The sequence below is a fragment of the Nyctereutes procyonoides genome, unplaced genomic scaffold (assembly GCF_905146905.1).
Source record: "Nyctereutes procyonoides isolate TBG_1078 unplaced genomic scaffold, NYPRO_anot_genome, whole genome shotgun sequence".
NCBI classification, from domain to species: Eukaryota; Metazoa; Chordata; class Mammalia; order Carnivora; family Canidae; genus Nyctereutes; species Nyctereutes procyonoides.
The window spans coordinates 6,404,882-6,423,152 of record NW_026575048.1 but is presented as its reverse complement, the minus strand read 5'-3'; the positions used below and the strand labels follow the sequence as shown (position 1 = coordinate 6,423,152).

The 18,271-nt window shown below is 40.3% G+C and overlaps 1 protein-coding gene across 3 annotated transcripts in view; it reads right to left on the bottom strand.

Moving 5' to 3' along the window:
- CPSF3 (cleavage and polyadenylation specific factor 3) overlaps positions 1-18,271 on the bottom strand; it is a 38,478-nt gene that overhangs the window by 16,482 nt on the left and 3,725 nt on the right. For 2 of the 3 annotated variants that reach the window (XM_055327626.1, XM_055327625.1), the window contains exons 2-11: positions 17,432-17,495; positions 16,393-16,490; positions 14,502-14,630; positions 12,930-13,107; positions 11,455-11,544; positions 10,106-10,256; positions 6,541-6,716; positions 5,368-5,526; positions 4,417-4,563; positions 1,488-1,640 (exon numbers count right to left, since the gene is read on the bottom strand). In XM_055327626.1, coding sequence (XP_055183601.1) covers positions 1,488-1,640; positions 4,417-4,563; positions 5,368-5,526; positions 6,541-6,716; positions 10,106-10,256; positions 11,455-11,544; positions 12,930-13,107; positions 14,502-14,630; positions 16,393-16,490; positions 17,432-17,495 — 1,345 coding nt within the window. Of the gene's footprint in view, positions 1-1,487; positions 1,641-4,416; positions 4,564-5,367; positions 5,527-6,540; positions 6,717-10,105; positions 10,257-11,454; positions 11,545-12,929; positions 13,108-14,501; positions 14,631-16,392; positions 16,491-17,431; positions 17,496-18,271 lie in introns of those variants that run through there. The other variant, XM_055327627.1, reaches the window with a different exon arrangement.

The window sequence follows — 18,271 nt, the reverse complement described above, 5'->3', positions numbered from 1 at the left end:
TACATCTTCTATAGGTATAAGATCGCGTCCAGTAAACTGGCCACTGGAAAGTTTTGTGAACAGGGGTTAATTCAGGAGTAAATACAACCATCTGTCTGTCCTTCGGCAACAAAAAGCCTTACATCCTAACTTTTGCTTTTTTTCCTCTCAAACTTAACTGCAAGGAAGGATATTCATCAATTAGCCTTCTCATTTCTGGCTCATTATATAAAAGAATTGCTGTAAAGTTGCTCATTAATATATGTCTGATATTATAACTTCAGATAATCATTAAAAAGTTTCCCTTAGAAGTATCTTGAAAAAACTCCTAACAGGAGGCACAAATGCAGATACCTTACCACATCCCTCTAAAATCTCAGGAAGATTTTTAACTATTTATTTATTTAAAAAGATTTTATTTATTTATTCATGAGAGACAGAGAGAGAGACAGAGACGTAGGTAGAGGGAGAGCCCGATGAGGGACTCAATCCCAGGACTGCGGGATCATGTTCTAAGCCAAAGGTAGATGCTCAATCTCTGAGCCACCCAGGCGGCTCAACTATTTTATTTTTAAATTCTGAAAATACTATATTTCAATATCAAAAACAGACACTTTTTATAAGTTCCACCATATCACATTTGTTTATTTATTTTTTATACCACATATACATTTAAAAATATGAGCTTATCTTTAGATTCTTTAGGAGAAGGACCAGTGGACAGAATACTATATTAGATGTAGTAATAAAACAGTAATGGATATTTGTTTATTTTCAGAAACAGGGAGGAAAAGAAGTGGTGATGTGGATGACAAAACTATCAAATTCAACTGCACTACGGTCTAATGTACTTGAAAACTTTCTATGTGAAGAAATGAATTAGTAGGACCAGAAGAAGACCTAAAAAAGCAAACGAGTATAATTAATATACTAAGCAAACAGAAAATCATCATTAAGGACATTATCTTGCTTTGATTAAAAGAAGTCTGTATTTTGGGATCCCTGGGTGGCGCAGCGGTTTGGCGCCTGCCTTTGGCCCAGGGCGCGATCCTGGAGACCCGGGATCGAATCCCACATCGGGCTTCCGGTGCATGGAGCCTGCTTCTCCCTCTGCCTGTGTCTCTGCCTCTCTCTCTCTCTGTGACTATCATAAATAAAAAAAAAAAAAAATTCTTAAAAAAAAAGAAGTCTGTATTTTTAAGACATATACATTTCCCTTTAGAAAAGGCCTGCATAAAAAAAAAAAAAAGAAAGAAAGAAAGAAAGAAAGAAAGAAAAGGCCTGCATAAGATTAGAAACCACACTGGGACGCCTGGGTGGCTCAGTGGTTCAGCATGTGCCTTTGGCTCAGGGTGTGATCCTGGGTTCTGGGATCGAGTCCCGCACTGGGCTCCCTGCGAGGGGCTTGCCTCTCCCTGTGTCTCTGCCTTGTTCTGTGTCTGTCATGAATAAATAAATAAAATCTAAAAAAAAAAAAAGAAAGAAAGAAAGAAACTATAACTTTTTACCTTAGCTAACTTTTCTCCTCTGAAATTCAAGGTCACAGCTTCTGTATTCCGAGGATTATGAACCTCTATGTGAACTTCATCGTTATCCTCATATTCTCGAATCAGGGCTGCTTTCAATCTGGCCATTTCATTCTGTTCTCCATGGACTAAAATCTACATAGAATGAATTGGAAGAGAGCACAGAGAAACATCCTGAGTTTGGGTTAATGACGGTTCCTATCTGACTTAAATATATGACACCGACATATACTTGCAAGTCATTAACTTAACTACTGTGAAGGGCCTCCAATCAGACTTGTACAGGTATTCTCATTGTTTGCCTTTAAAAATCCTGAAGTGGAACTATTTTAAGAGAGAGTAAAGACTTCCACCTCAGGTTTTGCCACTAATGAGTTATGCAGCTTTATGGAAGCTGGCTTTTTTCTAGACTCCTCTGCTCAACTGCCAAGGGCTGCACCACATGACTTCTTTAGCCTCTACCAGCTTTAGATGCAGGATTCTTGTATGAAACTAGTGCTACTCTTAAATGCAGAAAATACCCAATTTTCTTTAGGTTTCTTAATACAAGACTTTCAAAAGAAGCTTTTTATGGGGGAAAAAATAGACTGGTGATATTTTCTTCCATTTATTATAGTAATACCAAATAAAATATTTCAGAACGAAATGAAATTCCATCTGAGAGATATTTACAGTTGTATTTGAAACCAGGTTCTTCCTATTTACTTTTGTAATCTATACCTTACAAGACCGAGTATTCTTAAACCTGCACACTACTGGTTGATGATTTCTTGCCTGGGCTTACAGAAGCCTACCCAGCATCACTACTAGGCAGAGATGTATGGCTAAGTAAAGAGCCCTGGCTTTGATGCCTGGCTGCTTAAACACTAGCTATGGCAACTAGGGCAAGTTACCTAACATCTCAGTTTTTGCATCTACAAACAGTTGTTGGTTGTAAGGAGTAAGCAAGTTGGTATCACGTGTAAACTATGAGTACGGGGTACCTGGCTGGCTCAGTTGGTAGGGCAGGTGACTCTTGAGCTTGGGGTTCTAAGTTTGAGCCCCATGTCAGGCATAGAGGTTACTTAAAACATGAGAACAGTACCTGGCACATGGTAAATAATAAATGCTAGCTGTTATTTATTATTACCACCAACACTATGGTTATTCTATCACGTAGATACACTTTTGCTGACCTGGTTATTGAAGGAAGGTAAGCATCGAGTTCAATCCAGGAATTTAAACTGTCGGCACAGAGAGAGCCTGAAGAGCAATGAAATGGGGCTGAGGAAGAGGTGGTGAAAGCCGAGAGGAAAAGGCAATACATCTCCTCCCTGGCTCTAACATGTGGGAGCGTTTCCATGAAACACACACACACACACACACACACACACACACACACACACGGGAACCCCTGGCAGGAGCTGCACTGTAACAAGATTCAACACCTCACGATGCTAAAAATTTTTCTCCACCCAAGATTCTGCCGATTAAGGGCTGCTGGCAAATCCCTGCAAGGACTCCCATGCCAGAAAGAACTCAGAATAACAGAAGATCACATGAAAGGGCGCTCGGCATCATCCATCATTAGGGAATGGACGATGGAAACCACAGTAGACATAGACACCACTGCATGCTTATGGGGAACGGCTAGAATTACAGGAAGGCAAATAGCACGTGCTGGCAAGGACATGGAGAAATTGGAACATCTGTGTACCACTGGGGGGGTCACCACAGCAAGTCATCACAGCAAGTTGGGTGACTCCTCCAGAAATGAACAGTAGAATTACCCTGTCACTCGGGGTGAGAACGGGCACTCAAACAGGTGCTCAGAGGCCAGTGTTCACCACCGCACGCATACACCACATGCATGAATGTGGTCTATACGGTGTTTACCTGCAAAGGGGAAGGGAGTTCTGATACGTACTACGGTGTAGAGGAACCCTGAATGCAGAAGGTAACATGCTATTGGATATTTTGCTTAATAGGTACAGTTTCTGCTTGGTGCGATAAAAAAAATCTGGGAATAGGTGGTGTGATGGTGCACAACACTTTGGATGTGATTCACGCCACAGAATTCTATGCTTCTTCCACAGAACTTATATATGGCAACTTATATATTATATATATTTTCCCACAATGAAAAAACCAGCAAAAGGCTATTTCCTCTAAACATCCTTTTTAATACATTCAGAAAGGGCACTCCATCTGTTTCCCCCCCTACACCCTTGTTCCCTGAGTGTTCTGTTGATTTAAAATACCTATTTTTTTTCTAGCTTTCTTCTCTTATCCCCTCTCCAACCTCACCAAAATGGAACTTATTTTCGTTATTACATAAAACTTAAAAAATATAAACAAAACACATCAGTAAGGAGCTATGTGATTTCAGATCTATTTGGATCTTTGATTTTTACTATTATGTGATTTGTCTTTCTCTTCTTTCCCTATTATTGAGCATTTACTCTATGCCAGGCACCATATTACATGCTTTAGATATATGTTCTCTCATCCCTTTCTCACAGCTGCCTTATGAGGCATTATTATCCCTTTTTACAAATGGGGCAGGGAGAAGTTAAGTAACTTGCCCAGCGTTACCCAGCAAGTGAGGGATGGAGCTGGGATTCAAAACAAGCAGTCACCAGCAAAGCCTGTGGTCTTAAGTTATTGGGGAGGCAGCAAAAAATGACAGAAAGAGCCCTGGAGTTGGGTTTGGGGGGCTGATGAGGGACCCCAGGTAAGTGGAGACAATCAGAGCGCACACCTTCCTAACTCAGCAGGGAGCTGCAAAGGTCAGGTCCAGGTGCAGGCAGAGGCCACCGGAGAAGGGCTACCCTAATGACAGGCAGCGTTTGATTTGAAAACCAAATCGGCTATAGTCTCTTGGGTATGTTTTCTTCCCCTTTAATGTCATAAATCAAATTCATAGACTAACCACATGAGGAGGTTTCAAAGCACGAATAAATTCACTGGTTTGCTGGTAATCTGTGTGAGCAGAGAAAGAAATGTAATCAACAGACATTTTCAGTGGTAGCTTCTGTCCAGACATGGTAGTGATCTCTTCTGGCTCAGACATGATATGCTGTTAAACAGAAACAAAAATAAAAGAAACAAAACAAATAAACTACCCAATTAGAAGAGAAAAGGCACATTTTCTATTTGTTACTGCAGCCAAAAACTTTTACGTTAAATTCGGGACTGTTAGCACACAAAGCATTTTAACAATTGACTCAGTAAATATCAAATACTTATGTTCTTGGTCAAGCAAATATTTTATCAGGAAGGTAAGCAGGTTAGCTAAAATTCAATGTATTTGGAGCATTGGAAGTGGCAACCGTAACTTATGACCAGAAAGGCAAACTTGTATTCCCAGCTATTCTCCTGTTCTAGAAAGTCACTTTTCAGACAGATGTGCTTCTATTCTGGAAATCTACTTTAAATCCACAACCAAGGTTGCCTGTGTGACTTAGAGAATACGCTAAAGTAGTAAAAATGGGGAATCATAACATATTTTAAAAAATAAGACAAGTTCTAGAAAGAAGAGATAAGAGGATGTGATGATTAGATGCTCAGAAACTGCTTCTGGGGCTCAGCACCTATTTCCTACAATTTGTAGGAAATGTCCTCAAGAGTTAACATCAACCGTTTTGTATCAACAAGAAGATAGGCAATCAACCTAGACACTTGTGACTTTTCAAGAGAACACATATTTGCAAACTTCTTCTGTGAATGAGGGTTGTCTTTTGTATTGGTGTTTTTGTATTGGTCTCAAACGGGTTCCTTTCCATAGTTTTTACTGCGACCAGATGGGTGATCCTTAGGCTTCACTGAGCCACCTTGGCAATTCTGATTAGGAATAACATGGTGGTCTAAGACCATGGCTGACCTTGGCAAGTGTCCCTTCCACACAGTACCCTGCTATAATGACGCCGTTCCTCTTATCCGTGCACCAGCTTTCAAAGAGCTCTCTGGATAAGCCACTCTGCATCATGCCCGGGGAGGCCATCACAACGCTGGGACCAATGTCATCAAAATGATCCATGCTCTAAAAGAGAAAAAGGAATGGAAGAGGAATGCTAAGTACCAGGTTGGCAAGGCATTCCTTGTTTTTAAAAAATAACAAAAAGCTAGGTGAAAAGGTTAATCACACTACTGAAAGGGCCTCAAGACTAGTGATAAACATTTTAAGTCTGATATCTAAGTTCCTAAACAATTTAGGCTAGGAATGAAAGGAGAGCAAAGTGATAGAAGGCAATTAGCTCACACTGACCTTTTAAACCTTCTACCAGAATTAATGGACTATTAGGACCATTTTTATTGCTAGGCAGGCAGGAAAAAGTAAGAGTCAAATGGCTTCCTATCTGTCCAAGATAGAACTCTAAAAGAATTCTCCTGCTCACAATGGCTTTGCATACTTCATGAATATTTTAAGCTACTTAAAAATCTAACCAAAAAAGTTTAACATTGTTTCTAGGGAAAATCTGGGTCTAATTCTTAAGCAACTAATTTAGAAAATAATAATGAACAAAGCCCATTTATAACTGGAAGAGGACTTATAGCTTGAATTATTTGGAGGCATTATTTATTAAGATTAAAGCATTAGTTTTAATAAAACAATACTTCTGTTAAAACTATTTTTTAACAAAAGGAAATCAGACTGTATTGAATGTTCTACAAAAGTAAACATGAAAATTTTCATACGTGGAATTTGCAAGGCAAATCAGAAAGATGATTAGGTCTGAGCAAGAATAGAAAAACTTAATATGTGATGTAAGATTTTTTTTCATCAAGACTTCCTGTTCCTATGGCAGAGAGACCCAACTAAATCAGCAAGCGTAAATACTGAGAATGTATGGAGAGTTGGAACAAGTGGCGAAATCTGTTTCAGCAGAAAAGAATGCCAGTTACCAGATTTTTGTTTTCAGGCAGAAAAATGGTGCCTGCTAGAGAAACAGTGAGACCTCAGCAAGAAGGACTGGCTCCAAATCAATGGCAGGCAGCTAAGAGCACTATGGACTCTGTGTTTACGGGTCTGTCAGCTTCCTTCCTCGGCACTCACCTTGAGGTTACTAATGTGCTTGAAAACAAAGGGATTATTGATGTTGATCTGTTTGCGGATTTTGTCATTCATGGCATTTACATATGTCTGGTACACCGCCATGCACTTCTTGGCCAAAGACGATGCGTAGTATATGGGGATATCATGGAGTTCTGGGTGGTTCTGCCAATATTCATCTAGAGAGATTTTATAAGAAACAAATTTCGTTTTGTGATGTGGGGTAAATAGTTCAAATAATAAATGATACATGTAACTGGTTTTAAGAAATTCAGACAACCAAGAAATAAAGCATGTGACTATGTACATATAAAACAGTACGTATATACACAGCCACATATATACATATTTCTCTATCTCACAATTTCTATAAATAACTAATTTAAGTGTTAATAGCAAAGATAAAAGGTTTGGAACCCCCTGGAGTGTGGGAAGTACAATTTGTAATTACAAGCACAGAACGATTGATTCAACCTGTCAGCCACGGCTGCAGTAGTCATTACACGGTTAAGGGTAAGCCACGTTTAATGACACTGCTGTGCACGGCGACGGGAAGCCGGGGGTGAGGGTGCTGGGCTTGGACCTTGGTTGCCTTCCTTGAGACCATCTCCTCTCTCAGGTCCCTTCTGGTGCTTTCTATAGTAGGCCATGTCTTCATGGCTCTGCACCTGGTTTCTCACAGGGCTGGGCCCTACCTGCAGATACCCATGTAACAATAAGCGGACCCTCCTTCCTGGGACTCATTCCTTGTGGATCTCGCCCCCAGGAGGGGTCCTGTTCCATCCTTGCTTCCCAATTTTCCTGGACAGTCTGGGAACACCAATACTTTTCAGTACAATCCGTCTTGCTTTGGTCAATGAGCCTGCCGGAAGGCTGCCTGTAGCGGAGGCTCTAGCTTCTGCTCCCTAGTTTCCCTAGAGGCCCTGCAGCTCTGTGGCAGGGATGGCCAACGGCACCAGAGGGGCTGACATTCCCCGGGTGTGCCGAGTAGGACTCACATAGGGTGTCTGCAACCACAGGGAGAGAGCAGAGTCTGCATCTTACAGAAGGAAAAGAGGTTCAGAAATACCAAACCCCTTGCCCAAGATGCAAGGTCACACATCAGAATGTGGGCAGCTAGGCTTTGATGCCAACAGATGGCCCAAGGCTCTGGGATGCAGCCTCTGGTTGGAAAGGGTGCTTCTTCATGTAACACACGTTGGTCAGGGATCTCTGGGTGGCTCAACGGTTTGGTGCCTGCCTTCAGCCCAGGGCCTGATCCTGGAGTCCTGGGATCAAGTCCCGCGTCAGGCTCCCTCCATGGAGCCTGCTTCTCCCTCTGCCTGTGTCTCTGCCTCTCTCTCTCATGAATAAATAAATAAAATCTTTATTAAAAAAAAAAAAAAAACAAAAAAACATGTTGGTCCTTCTTGTGCTCTGGCTCCAGTCCAAGGCGGAGGCTATAGCAGAGCAGCAGGAGAGACATTCAGGCTCCTAGGTGCCTGGCCCTGGCTAGGCTAACATTTTTTCCCCCAAAATTGAAGTATAATTGACATACAATATCCTATTAGTTTCACATGTACATCATAGTGATTCAATATTTTTAAACACAACAAAATGATCCCCATGGTAAGCCTAGCCACCATCAGTCACCAAAGTTATTACATTATCACATACTATTCCCTATGCTGTATATCAATTACATTTCCATAACTTCTTTATCTTATAACTGGACGTTTGTACCTCTTAATCCCCCTCGCCTATTTCGCTCGATCCCTAAGCCCTCTCACCTCTGGTAACCAATAATTTGTTTTCTGTATCTATGAGTCTGTCTCTATTTGGTTTTGTTTGTTCATTTGTTTTGTTTTTAGATTCCACATGTAAATGAAGTCACACAGTCTTTGTCTTTCTCTCTGACTTCTTTCACTGCATAATACCCTCTAGGTCCATACATGTTGCAAATAGCAAGATTTCATTCGTTTTTATGGTGAAGTGATATTCTCCACTGTCTATATACACTATACTTTCTTTATCCATTCATTCATTATTGAACACTTAGGTCATTTCCAGGTCTTAGCTATTGTAAACAATGCAACAAGAGGGGTGCATATATATTTTTAAATTGGTATTTTAATTTTTTTTTTGGATAAAAACCCAGAGGTAGGATTCCTGGATTGTATAGTATTTCTATTTTTTACTTTTTGAGGAGCCCCCGTACTGTTTTCCTCAGTGGCTGCACCAATTTACATCCCCACCAACAATACAAAATGGTTCCCTTTTCTCCACATCCTCATCAACATTTATCTTTTTTTTTTTTTTTTTTTTTTGTCTTTTTGGTAATAGCCAATCTGGCAGGTGTGAGGTGGTATCTTACTATGGTTCTGATTTGCATTTCCTTGATGATAAATAATATAAACATCTTTTTCATGTGCCTGTTGGCCACCTGGATGTCCTCTGTGAAAAAATGTTTCTTTCAGTCCTCTGATCATTTTTAAAATCCAGTTGTTTTTTGATTTTAAGTTGTGTAAGTTCTTTATAGATTTTGGCTATTAACCCTTTATCACATGTACGATTTGCAAATATCTTCTCCCATTCAGTAGACTGCCTTTTTGTTTTGCTTAATATATTTTAAAGAGTTCAAGAAAATTAGCCTGGTTCTAACTTAAACTTGCAAAATCAAAACTTTATTTTACATACTAGTGCATGACCTAAAAAGAATATTGTGATCACAATCCCAAGATGTAGAACCTTTTAAAAATGATTCAGTAGAAGTTTACAATGAATAACAGACCATAACTATTACCTTAAAGAGACATTAATTCTGGATAGTTTTAAATGAAAATGTACTCTCAATATTTCTTTCTTTTTTTTTTAAAGATTTATTTATGAGAGAGAGAGAGAGAGAGAGAGAGAGAGAGAGAGAGAGAGAGAGAGGCAGAGACACAGGCAGAGGGAGAAGTAGGCTCCACGCCGGGAGCCCGACGCGGAACTCGATCCCAGGACTCCAGGATCGCGCCCTGGGCCAAAGGCAGGCGCCAAACCACGGAGCCACCCAGGGATCCCCTGACATATTTGTTTAATAAAATGATGGGGCACCTGGGTGGCTCAGTTAATTGAGCCAACCTCTTGGTTTTGTCTCAGGTCATGATCTCATGGGTCATGGGATCAAGCTCCAAGTCAGGCCTGCGCTCAGTGGAGAGTCAGCTTGAAGATTCTCTCCTTCTGCTGACCCCCCAAAACAAATGTCTTTTAAAAAGATACCAAAATGATGAATACCCTTACTGATAAAATTCTCTTTGTATCATTTATTTCCCACAAATGGTACTGTTGGGTCAGAGGGTGACATATTTTTAGGACTCCCGAGGCTCACTGCAGGGTGTTCTGAAGCTGCTGGCAACCAGAAAGGACACCATTTATATTCCCAGTAGCAGTGCCCAAGGGTCACTGTTTCTTTGGGCACCACATGTTTTTAGATGCAGAAACCAAAGACCAGAAAGGCAGAATAACCGATCCAAAACCAAGCAACTACCTTGACAGAAAGACACTCCCAAGATTTTGAGAATCCCCCAATAAAAAGGAAAAGGCATACCTAAAATCAAGAGCAGCTCCTGAGCCCTTCCAAGGGCAAAGACAGGAATGAGGCCTCTGCCCCCTCTGTTTACAATGTCATGAACAGTGTTACAGAATCTTGCTTCTCGCTCTTCGCGCTTCTCATGGATATGGGTCCCATAAGTAGATTCCTAAATAACACATTAGAAGTATGAGACCAAGACTGATGATTCCCAAAGAAAACAAAAGTTAAACATCAATAAAATGCAGCAGCAAAGTGATTCATTTCCCCACTGACATGCCATTTACTTGAACACGTATTGTTATAATACTAATTGAAAGGAAGAGTAAATAAAAACGACAGAATTCAAATCTGGCTAAGCAGTTAAGACATTTTTAAAAAAGGAAACAGGAAAAAACTTAAAAATGTATCTTCCCTGCTCAAGAGAATTCTTTTTTATTTTTTAAACCATTTTGCTTTCCATGGATGGGCATTCCCGGGAGCTTGTTAGATGTGCTGAATCTTAGGCCCCAGCCTGGACCTGCTGAACCCAAATCTGTATTTTAACAATGACAGGATGATTCATACACAACATCAAAGTTTGAGAAGTACTGCACCAAAGAACCAGATATAATGAAAATAACTTTTTTTCTGAGGGTCAAAAAAACCCACAAACAAACCCCACAAAACTTCCCTTAAATTAAGATCAATTTATATGCAGGGTACCATTAGCTGAGTGAAAATGAATTCATTTATATTTTGCTTATGGACAGCAATATGCTGGGGTCTCTCATACTTGGGTAGTTGGGGATGTTATAGGTGATGGGAGAAACAGTTCTTCTGTCTTGAACTAAATATATTTAATATTCTTTTATGTATGATAAGTCCAAAAGATCTCTCTCCTAATCCCTGACCTCACTGTCCCAATACACATTTATTAATTTGTTCCTCATCAACCACCACCCTACCCCTCACCAAAAACTCTGTACAATTAATTTTTTATTCTCCTGTGACTTGCAAACTAGTAGGCAGCTACAACACACACACATATAAAGTTAGTGGGTGCTACAAGGTGAAACACAGTAACCATGGCAAAGGCAGTAAGGTCACATCATTCTATACAACTCTTAAGACGTTCTATTAGTTTGGGGTAATTCTCTTAGACGAAAATACTTAGGAGGTGTCGTATCATCTCTGATACAAGACTACAGTTAACATATTGAACAGCAAAAAGGTAGAGCTGTACTAAGAGAAACAAAAAGAAAAAAGAATTAAAAAACTAATACGTTTACATCTAATAACATATATTATGCAAATATGGTATTTTTTCCATTAGAAAAAACTCTGCTTACATTGCACTAATGAAAACACACAGCACTAATACTTACAATAATAAGAATATCAGGTTTAATATTAGGAATTTCAGCTGCCATTAAGTGTCTGTCTTCTTGTCTTGAGAAGTCGCCTGTGTACAAAAGCTGTGAAAAAAAATAAAGTGAGAAAGTTAGGATTTTGGAAGGTTTGTCTTCCTAGGAAAGTTTTCCTTTTGGAAGGTTTGTTTTCCTATATATCTAGCTCATAAAATCTGAAGGTGAAGTTTAGTAGAAAAAACAGCCTACAACGGATGAAATATAGATGCAATATTTGTATCTTTTTTTAAAATTTTTAAAGATTTTTTATTTATTTATTCATAGAGATGCAGAGAGAGAGAGAGAGAGGCAGAGACACAGGCAGAAGGAGAAGCAGACTCCATGCAGAGAGCCCGACATGGGACTCGATCCAGGGTCTCCAGGATCACGCCCTGGGCTGCAGGTGGCGCTAAACCGCTGCGCCACCGGGGCTGCCCCCAATATTTGTATCTAATTCAAAGTGTATATCTCAGTGCAGTTACACAAACCGCCCAGTGTTTCAATTATTCACTCTAACTTGGGGGAATGATACACTCCCAGGTGCACCCAGCATGCACAACCTGCATATTAATAATCCTGAGAAGTACTCTGAACACCTGAGACAAAAAGGGAATGATGGAAAGAAATCTAAGATATATGGAAAAACCATCTAGAGTGGAAGAGAAAAATTATGGGAGGGTATGCATCAAATTTCACATGGGAATTCAGATCTGCATTTGTGCTATTTTCTGTGCCTCTGAGCAAACAGAATAAATGATTTAGCAGCAACAGTCAGTACAACTCGTTGTGCAAACATTTCAAATGTATGAGTAATTGCTAACAGTTTGGGACAGTACTGCACTAGAGCATTGATTCTCAGTTCTGCCTACACATGGGAATCATCTAGAAAACTTAAAAAAACAAAAAAAAAAGGCCAGGGCCACACCATGAGTATAAACAGGCTAAGTGACTCTAACATGCACAAGGGGTAAGAGCTGGTGCTGTCATCGATCTATGCCTTAGGTGGCATAGGATGGTGGCAAAGATCTGTTCTGATTAACACCTGTGACTCATGCAGTTCCCCCCACCCATCTTCAGAGGCTTACATGTGTATCCCAGAACACCCAGACGACACAAATGCCTAATCACGGTTTAATGTGAAACAGGTACAGTCACAAAGACAGCTCTGCCCGCATCATTTTTCTAAAGGACCCTGGAAAGGAATCAATACTATGGTCCTGTGAAGAAACTTTAGGCTTTAGAGAAGCTGACTTTACTATTTCTAATCTTGAAACAGGAAATCTTACCTTGGGGTTATGACCTGTGATATTTAAAAGGAAAAAGTATCAATTTTTATCCCACATTTCAGTGTTTGGACACCTCACAAGTCTTAGGGAATCTCCTTGGGTGTCACTCGGGGGCAGAAAGCTCTGCAAGGATTTCTCTGGGGAAGGAAGCTGCCGGGGCAAGAGTACCTTCACGCCTGCGATCTCAATCATGAACATGGCAGCTCCCAGAACGTGGCCTGCGTGGTAACACCAAAACTTGATTCCTGCAACTTCTTTAACTTCATGGAAGTTGATAGTTTCAATTTTGTCCATGCTCTCTTCCAGATCCGTTTCTGTATACAGCATGTCGTCTGCCGATATGTTACTAAATATTTAATGAGGTCGACACAGAAGAAAATTACAGGTAAAAGAATTTTTTTAAAACTCTTTGAACTCAAAGAGACTATCTGTGAATAAAATAGCCACAAAGTTCTTTCACTGTATGGATTATGCTACTTACAATCTCTTGGACATTTTGTGTATTTTTTTACTAGGTAATTATAATCAAAGTTTGGTGTGTACAGCTATAAAGCATGATTTTAAGCAAAGTACACAATAACTTAAAGCAGCGGACTCTTATCATAGTATTTCTCAATATGATAGTTTTTCTTCCTGCCCCAATACTCGTTAGAGATCAACTTGCTCATATACTCAAGTACACTGAAATACAGCAGAGTTTCACATCAGGATGTGAAAAGATTTCTCTACGAGGTATAGTATAAGTTTTCTCCTGAAAATTATACTAATGTACTTCCAAAAAAGCAAAAGGGGGTTGTGGTTAAGGCCACAGACTCTTGTGCCAGATTGCTCGGGTCCAGATCCCAGCTTCATCTCTTACCATGACCACCACAGGCACATCACCTAACCTCTGTGTGGCTCAGTTCTACCACCTGTAAAATGGGCTTCATGACAGAATCTACATCATGAAGTCGAGACGAAGATGAAATGAGTTAATACATGTTGAGAAGTGAGGACTGCGTCTGCACATGCTAGCATTATTTAAGTGGTAGGCAGTATAATTACTAACAGTAACTCTTCCATTCTTGTCTATTTACATGTGAAGATAACAAATTGCCTCTTTGCTATTTTTGGAATGTACACATTAAATGGTAAACTCCTGAAGGCTAATAATTTATGCTGTAGGTATCACAAAAATGCTTCTAACTTTCCTGATTATCCTCTTACAACTAAAAAAAAAAACTTTCTTTAGGAAACTTTTTCACTTAAGATAGTAAATTGCTGTGATAAAATAATCTAAAATATGATTTCAGTATGTATCACTGTATCATGTACTTGATCTTAAATTTTAATAAAATCATAAAATTCTGTTTATAGAATATTGTTAGTGTATCTTATAATTCACCTAAATTACAAAGATTTAAGGATGTAAAAACTTCATAAGGACTTTACAGCCAAGAAGGTGCTGGCACATGATGGGTATTTGAGGAGTTGACATTGAATGACAAATAAGGGGCGCATGGGCGGCTCAGTCGGTTAAGTGTCTGCCTTCCACTCAGGTCTTGATCTCAAGGTCCTGGGACCAAGTCCCGCATCGAAGTCCCTGCTCATCGGGGAATCGGCTTCTCCCTTTCCCTCTGCCCCTCTCTCTCCCTAACTTGTGTGCTCGCTCACTCTGCTCTCTCAAATAATGATCCATATCTTAAATTGTATGTATTCTACAGAAGGAAATTCCTGTATAAACCTAATAGAGCAATTTACCTGACTTTGACATAATCTGAAAGAAGCCATCTATAAATAGCTTTTGTAGCATGAGTCATAAATGTTCTTCCTTTGAAACTTGTCTTCTGTAGAAACCAGGGCAAAGCTCCACAGTGATCCAAATGGAAACTTAAAAAGAAAGAAAATGATTCTGTTAGTTCTTAAAATACTATCCACCATATACTTTATGAAATGAAATCACTGTTCATTGTACAGAGTCCTATGTAATAGTTTCATATGGATACTTTCAGAACACCAAGGGTATCTTGTGGCAGAAGGAATAATGAATGCATCCAGTTCTAGTGTAAGAAGATATCAAAAGGATTTTTTAAACATCAAAATACTTGCCAGTGATAATTACAGAAGAAAGAACATACCCAAACCTCCTCTCAACAGCCAGAATTATAACAAGTGCTTTAGTGCCATGAAGCTGAAACATGTCACTTTTTACAAATGAAGTTCCCATAAAATGTGTCAAGGACAGTGATGTCAAGGAGATATTCCAGGAAAGGGCTTTCTTGGTTTCAAGTTTCACAGTGGTCCAAGGTGTACACTATCTCCTTCTCACTCTACAAGTAGGAGAGTATGTTTTTTATAGCAAGCGTTTCTAACCTGTGATGCCAATATGAAGTGCTATCTTAGATGTCTGCAACATGCTTCCAAATAGAAAATACTCTTTTATTTATTTCTTAAGATTTTATTTATTTAGGGGCACCTGGGTGGCTCAGTCGGTTAAGTATATGCCTTCCGCTCAAGTCATGAACCCGGGGTCCTAGGACTGAGTCCCATGTGGGATTCCCTGCTCAGTGGGAAGTCAGCTTTTCCCTCTCCTCCTTCTGCTCCCCCTACTGATGCTCTCTCAAATGAATGAATGAATGATCTTTAACATTTTTAAAAAATTTATTTTAGAGAGAGAGTGCATACCAGCAGAGGGAGGAGCCTCAGAGGAGGGTAAGGGAGAGAGAGATGAGGGAGATAAATCCCAGCAGACTCCCTACCAAGTGCAGAACTGGAGGAAGGGCAATCCCAAGGCGAGATCACCACCTGAGCTGAAACCAAGAGTCAGAAGCTCAAGCAACTGAGTCACGCAGGTGCCCCTTTATTATATTTTTCAAAAAATTCTGTTTATTGGGCAGCCCTGGTGGCTTAGCGGTTTAGCGCTGACTTTAGCCCAGGGCATGATCCTGGAGACCCAGGATCAAGTCCCACGTCGGGCTCCCTGCATGAAGCCTGCTTCCCCCTCTGCCTGTGTCTCTGCCTCTCTCTCTCTGTGTCTCTCCTGAGTAAATTAATAAAATCTTAAAAAAAAAAATCTTTTTATTAAGGGCACCCGCATTTTGGCTCAGGTCATAATCTTGGGGCCCTGGAATCAGCCCTGCATTGTCAGGCTCTGTGGGGAATCTGCTGGACATTCTCTCTCCCTCCCCCTCTGCTCCTCTCCCTCCAATTCTCATGCGCTCTCTGTAAATGAACAAATCTTTAAAGAAAAATTTATTTTATCTTTTTTAAAGATTTTATTTATTTTATTCATGAGAGACAAAGAGAAAGAGAGGCACAGACAGAAACAGAGGGAGAAGCAGGCTCCACGCAAGGAGCCTGATGTGGGACTTGATGCCGGGACTCCAGGATCAGGCCCTGAGCCAAAGGCAGGTGCCCAACCACTGAGCCACCCAGGTGTCCCAAGATAAATTTGTTTAAATTAACTCTACCACCCTCAATGTAGGACTCAAACTCATGACCTGGAGATCAAGAGTTGCATGCTCTGCTGACTGAGCCAGGCAGGTGCCCCAGAAAATACTCTTTTAAAACACCAGACTCTTAAAATCTGATTAACGACCTTTATAGTAAAAGTTCTTGAGAAACAGTGCTGTTAAGAAAGAAAATAACTTACTGACTAATTAACAGGAGATCAATCTCGGCTGGGTCAATTAAATCAATATATGGAAGAGCATCCATTCCTTCTAGGCCAGGGTGGATCCCGCAGTCTAGCTGCAGAGACAGAAGAAAGGATTACCATCTCCTACACGTTTTATTAACACTTATTTAAGAGACAATATTTAAAACAAATCCTTGACATACATAATTGAGATGGACTGTATACAGTAACACCTGCAATGCAATTCTTACTAAACATAGCAAATCTGGGGTACCCAGGTGGCTCAGTTGGTGAAGTGTCTGCCTTTGGCTCAGGTCATGATCTCAGGATCCTGGGATCGAGCCTCACATAGGGCTCCCAGCTCTCAGCGAGGAGTCTGCCTCTCCCTCTGCTCCTCCCCCAACCTGTGCACATTAGCTCGTGCTCTGTCTCATTCTAGTAAATAAATTCTTAAAAAAAAACAACAAAAACATTGCACATTAACAATTCTAACTCCCCAAATATAAAATATGGCTCACAGGATACCAGGCACCTTCTTTGCAGCTAGTTTTCGTAGTCACTCTAACAATGCATGAACTCTTTTCCAAAAACTTTGATATGAGAAGATGAAGTATCTAAGCTTCCAAAGAAGGGCTCTATCATCCCAGGCTACATGGGGCTGGCTGGAGCTCTGCGTGTTTGGGCATTCAGTTCTTTGGCTCTCTTTCACAGGGGTCAGGAGGGAAGTTAGGTTGGTGCGACCCCCCAGAAGTGAAAGAGGGACCTTGAAGAAGCAACAGTTCAGGAGACATAGTTGACAATCTTACAATTTTAGAATACATCTTCTCAGCTTACCTACTGTTTTGTCAAATTACTAAGCCCTAGTGTATATTATTTATTCACAATAATGTTTTACAGCCTAAGCTACATATACCAACTATGACACTTTTCTGGGCGCTAAGGAGAGAACCACAGTCCTGGAAAAGATCTAACCCCAAAAGATCTCTTCCCCTGGAAAGGATCTACTAGTACAACAGACAGAGCCATACTATTAACCTGACTGCAAAATAATTACCATTATTTTTCTTCCTTTGAACTCCAGGATAATACATGATCGTCCTACTTCTTGTCCAGCGCCACTGCAAACATAAGGAGAGAAGAAAAGAGGATTAAAAACAAAGTCAAGCCCAATAAATCCAAACCTTTTTACAATTTAAATTATGCCCCATTTGATGACAGCATTTATCTCACGCAGATAAGAATTCGAGAAACGACAAATATAGGGAAGAACAGTATCAATGTGGGAAAAGATGGAAAGTGATCCTTGGGAGTTTTCGGGACTTTGCAGCTGCTAAGATGGCGAGATGAGATGGTACAGATGCAAGAAGCCCACGATGAAATTCAATCTTCTAAACCTTAGGGTTAAATCATGAGGTAATGGAAATGAAATCTCAGTTATGCAGATTATGTGATCATACTTCTAGGATCAGCACTTAAGTTGTAAACCCATAAGCACTTCAAAACTCTTTCACGGTCTTTAAGAGCCTAAGACACACTCACTACATAGCTTCAATTTCAACAGATTTATTTTATTTGTAGCTGCGCCTCTCACTCCCTTTCCCCTCGAGCTTGTTATTTCAGGATCCTGGATGCCCGGGATTTCAACAATTGTCCTTTCTTCTTAAATGAATAAAACAGCCTTAATTTCCAATTATCACTAGATGCCCTTGCAGCTGAACCTCAGCTGTTGCTGCAGCCCCTCACCTTCTCTGAGGTCTTTTCCCACCTGCCCTAGGTAATGTTTCACTCACTCATTCAACACCAAGCACTGTACCCTCGGTGGCTCAGATGTGGAAACGCTAGTACCTGGAGCCTGATCTCAAGGAACTCAGCCCATTTATGCGGGGACACACAC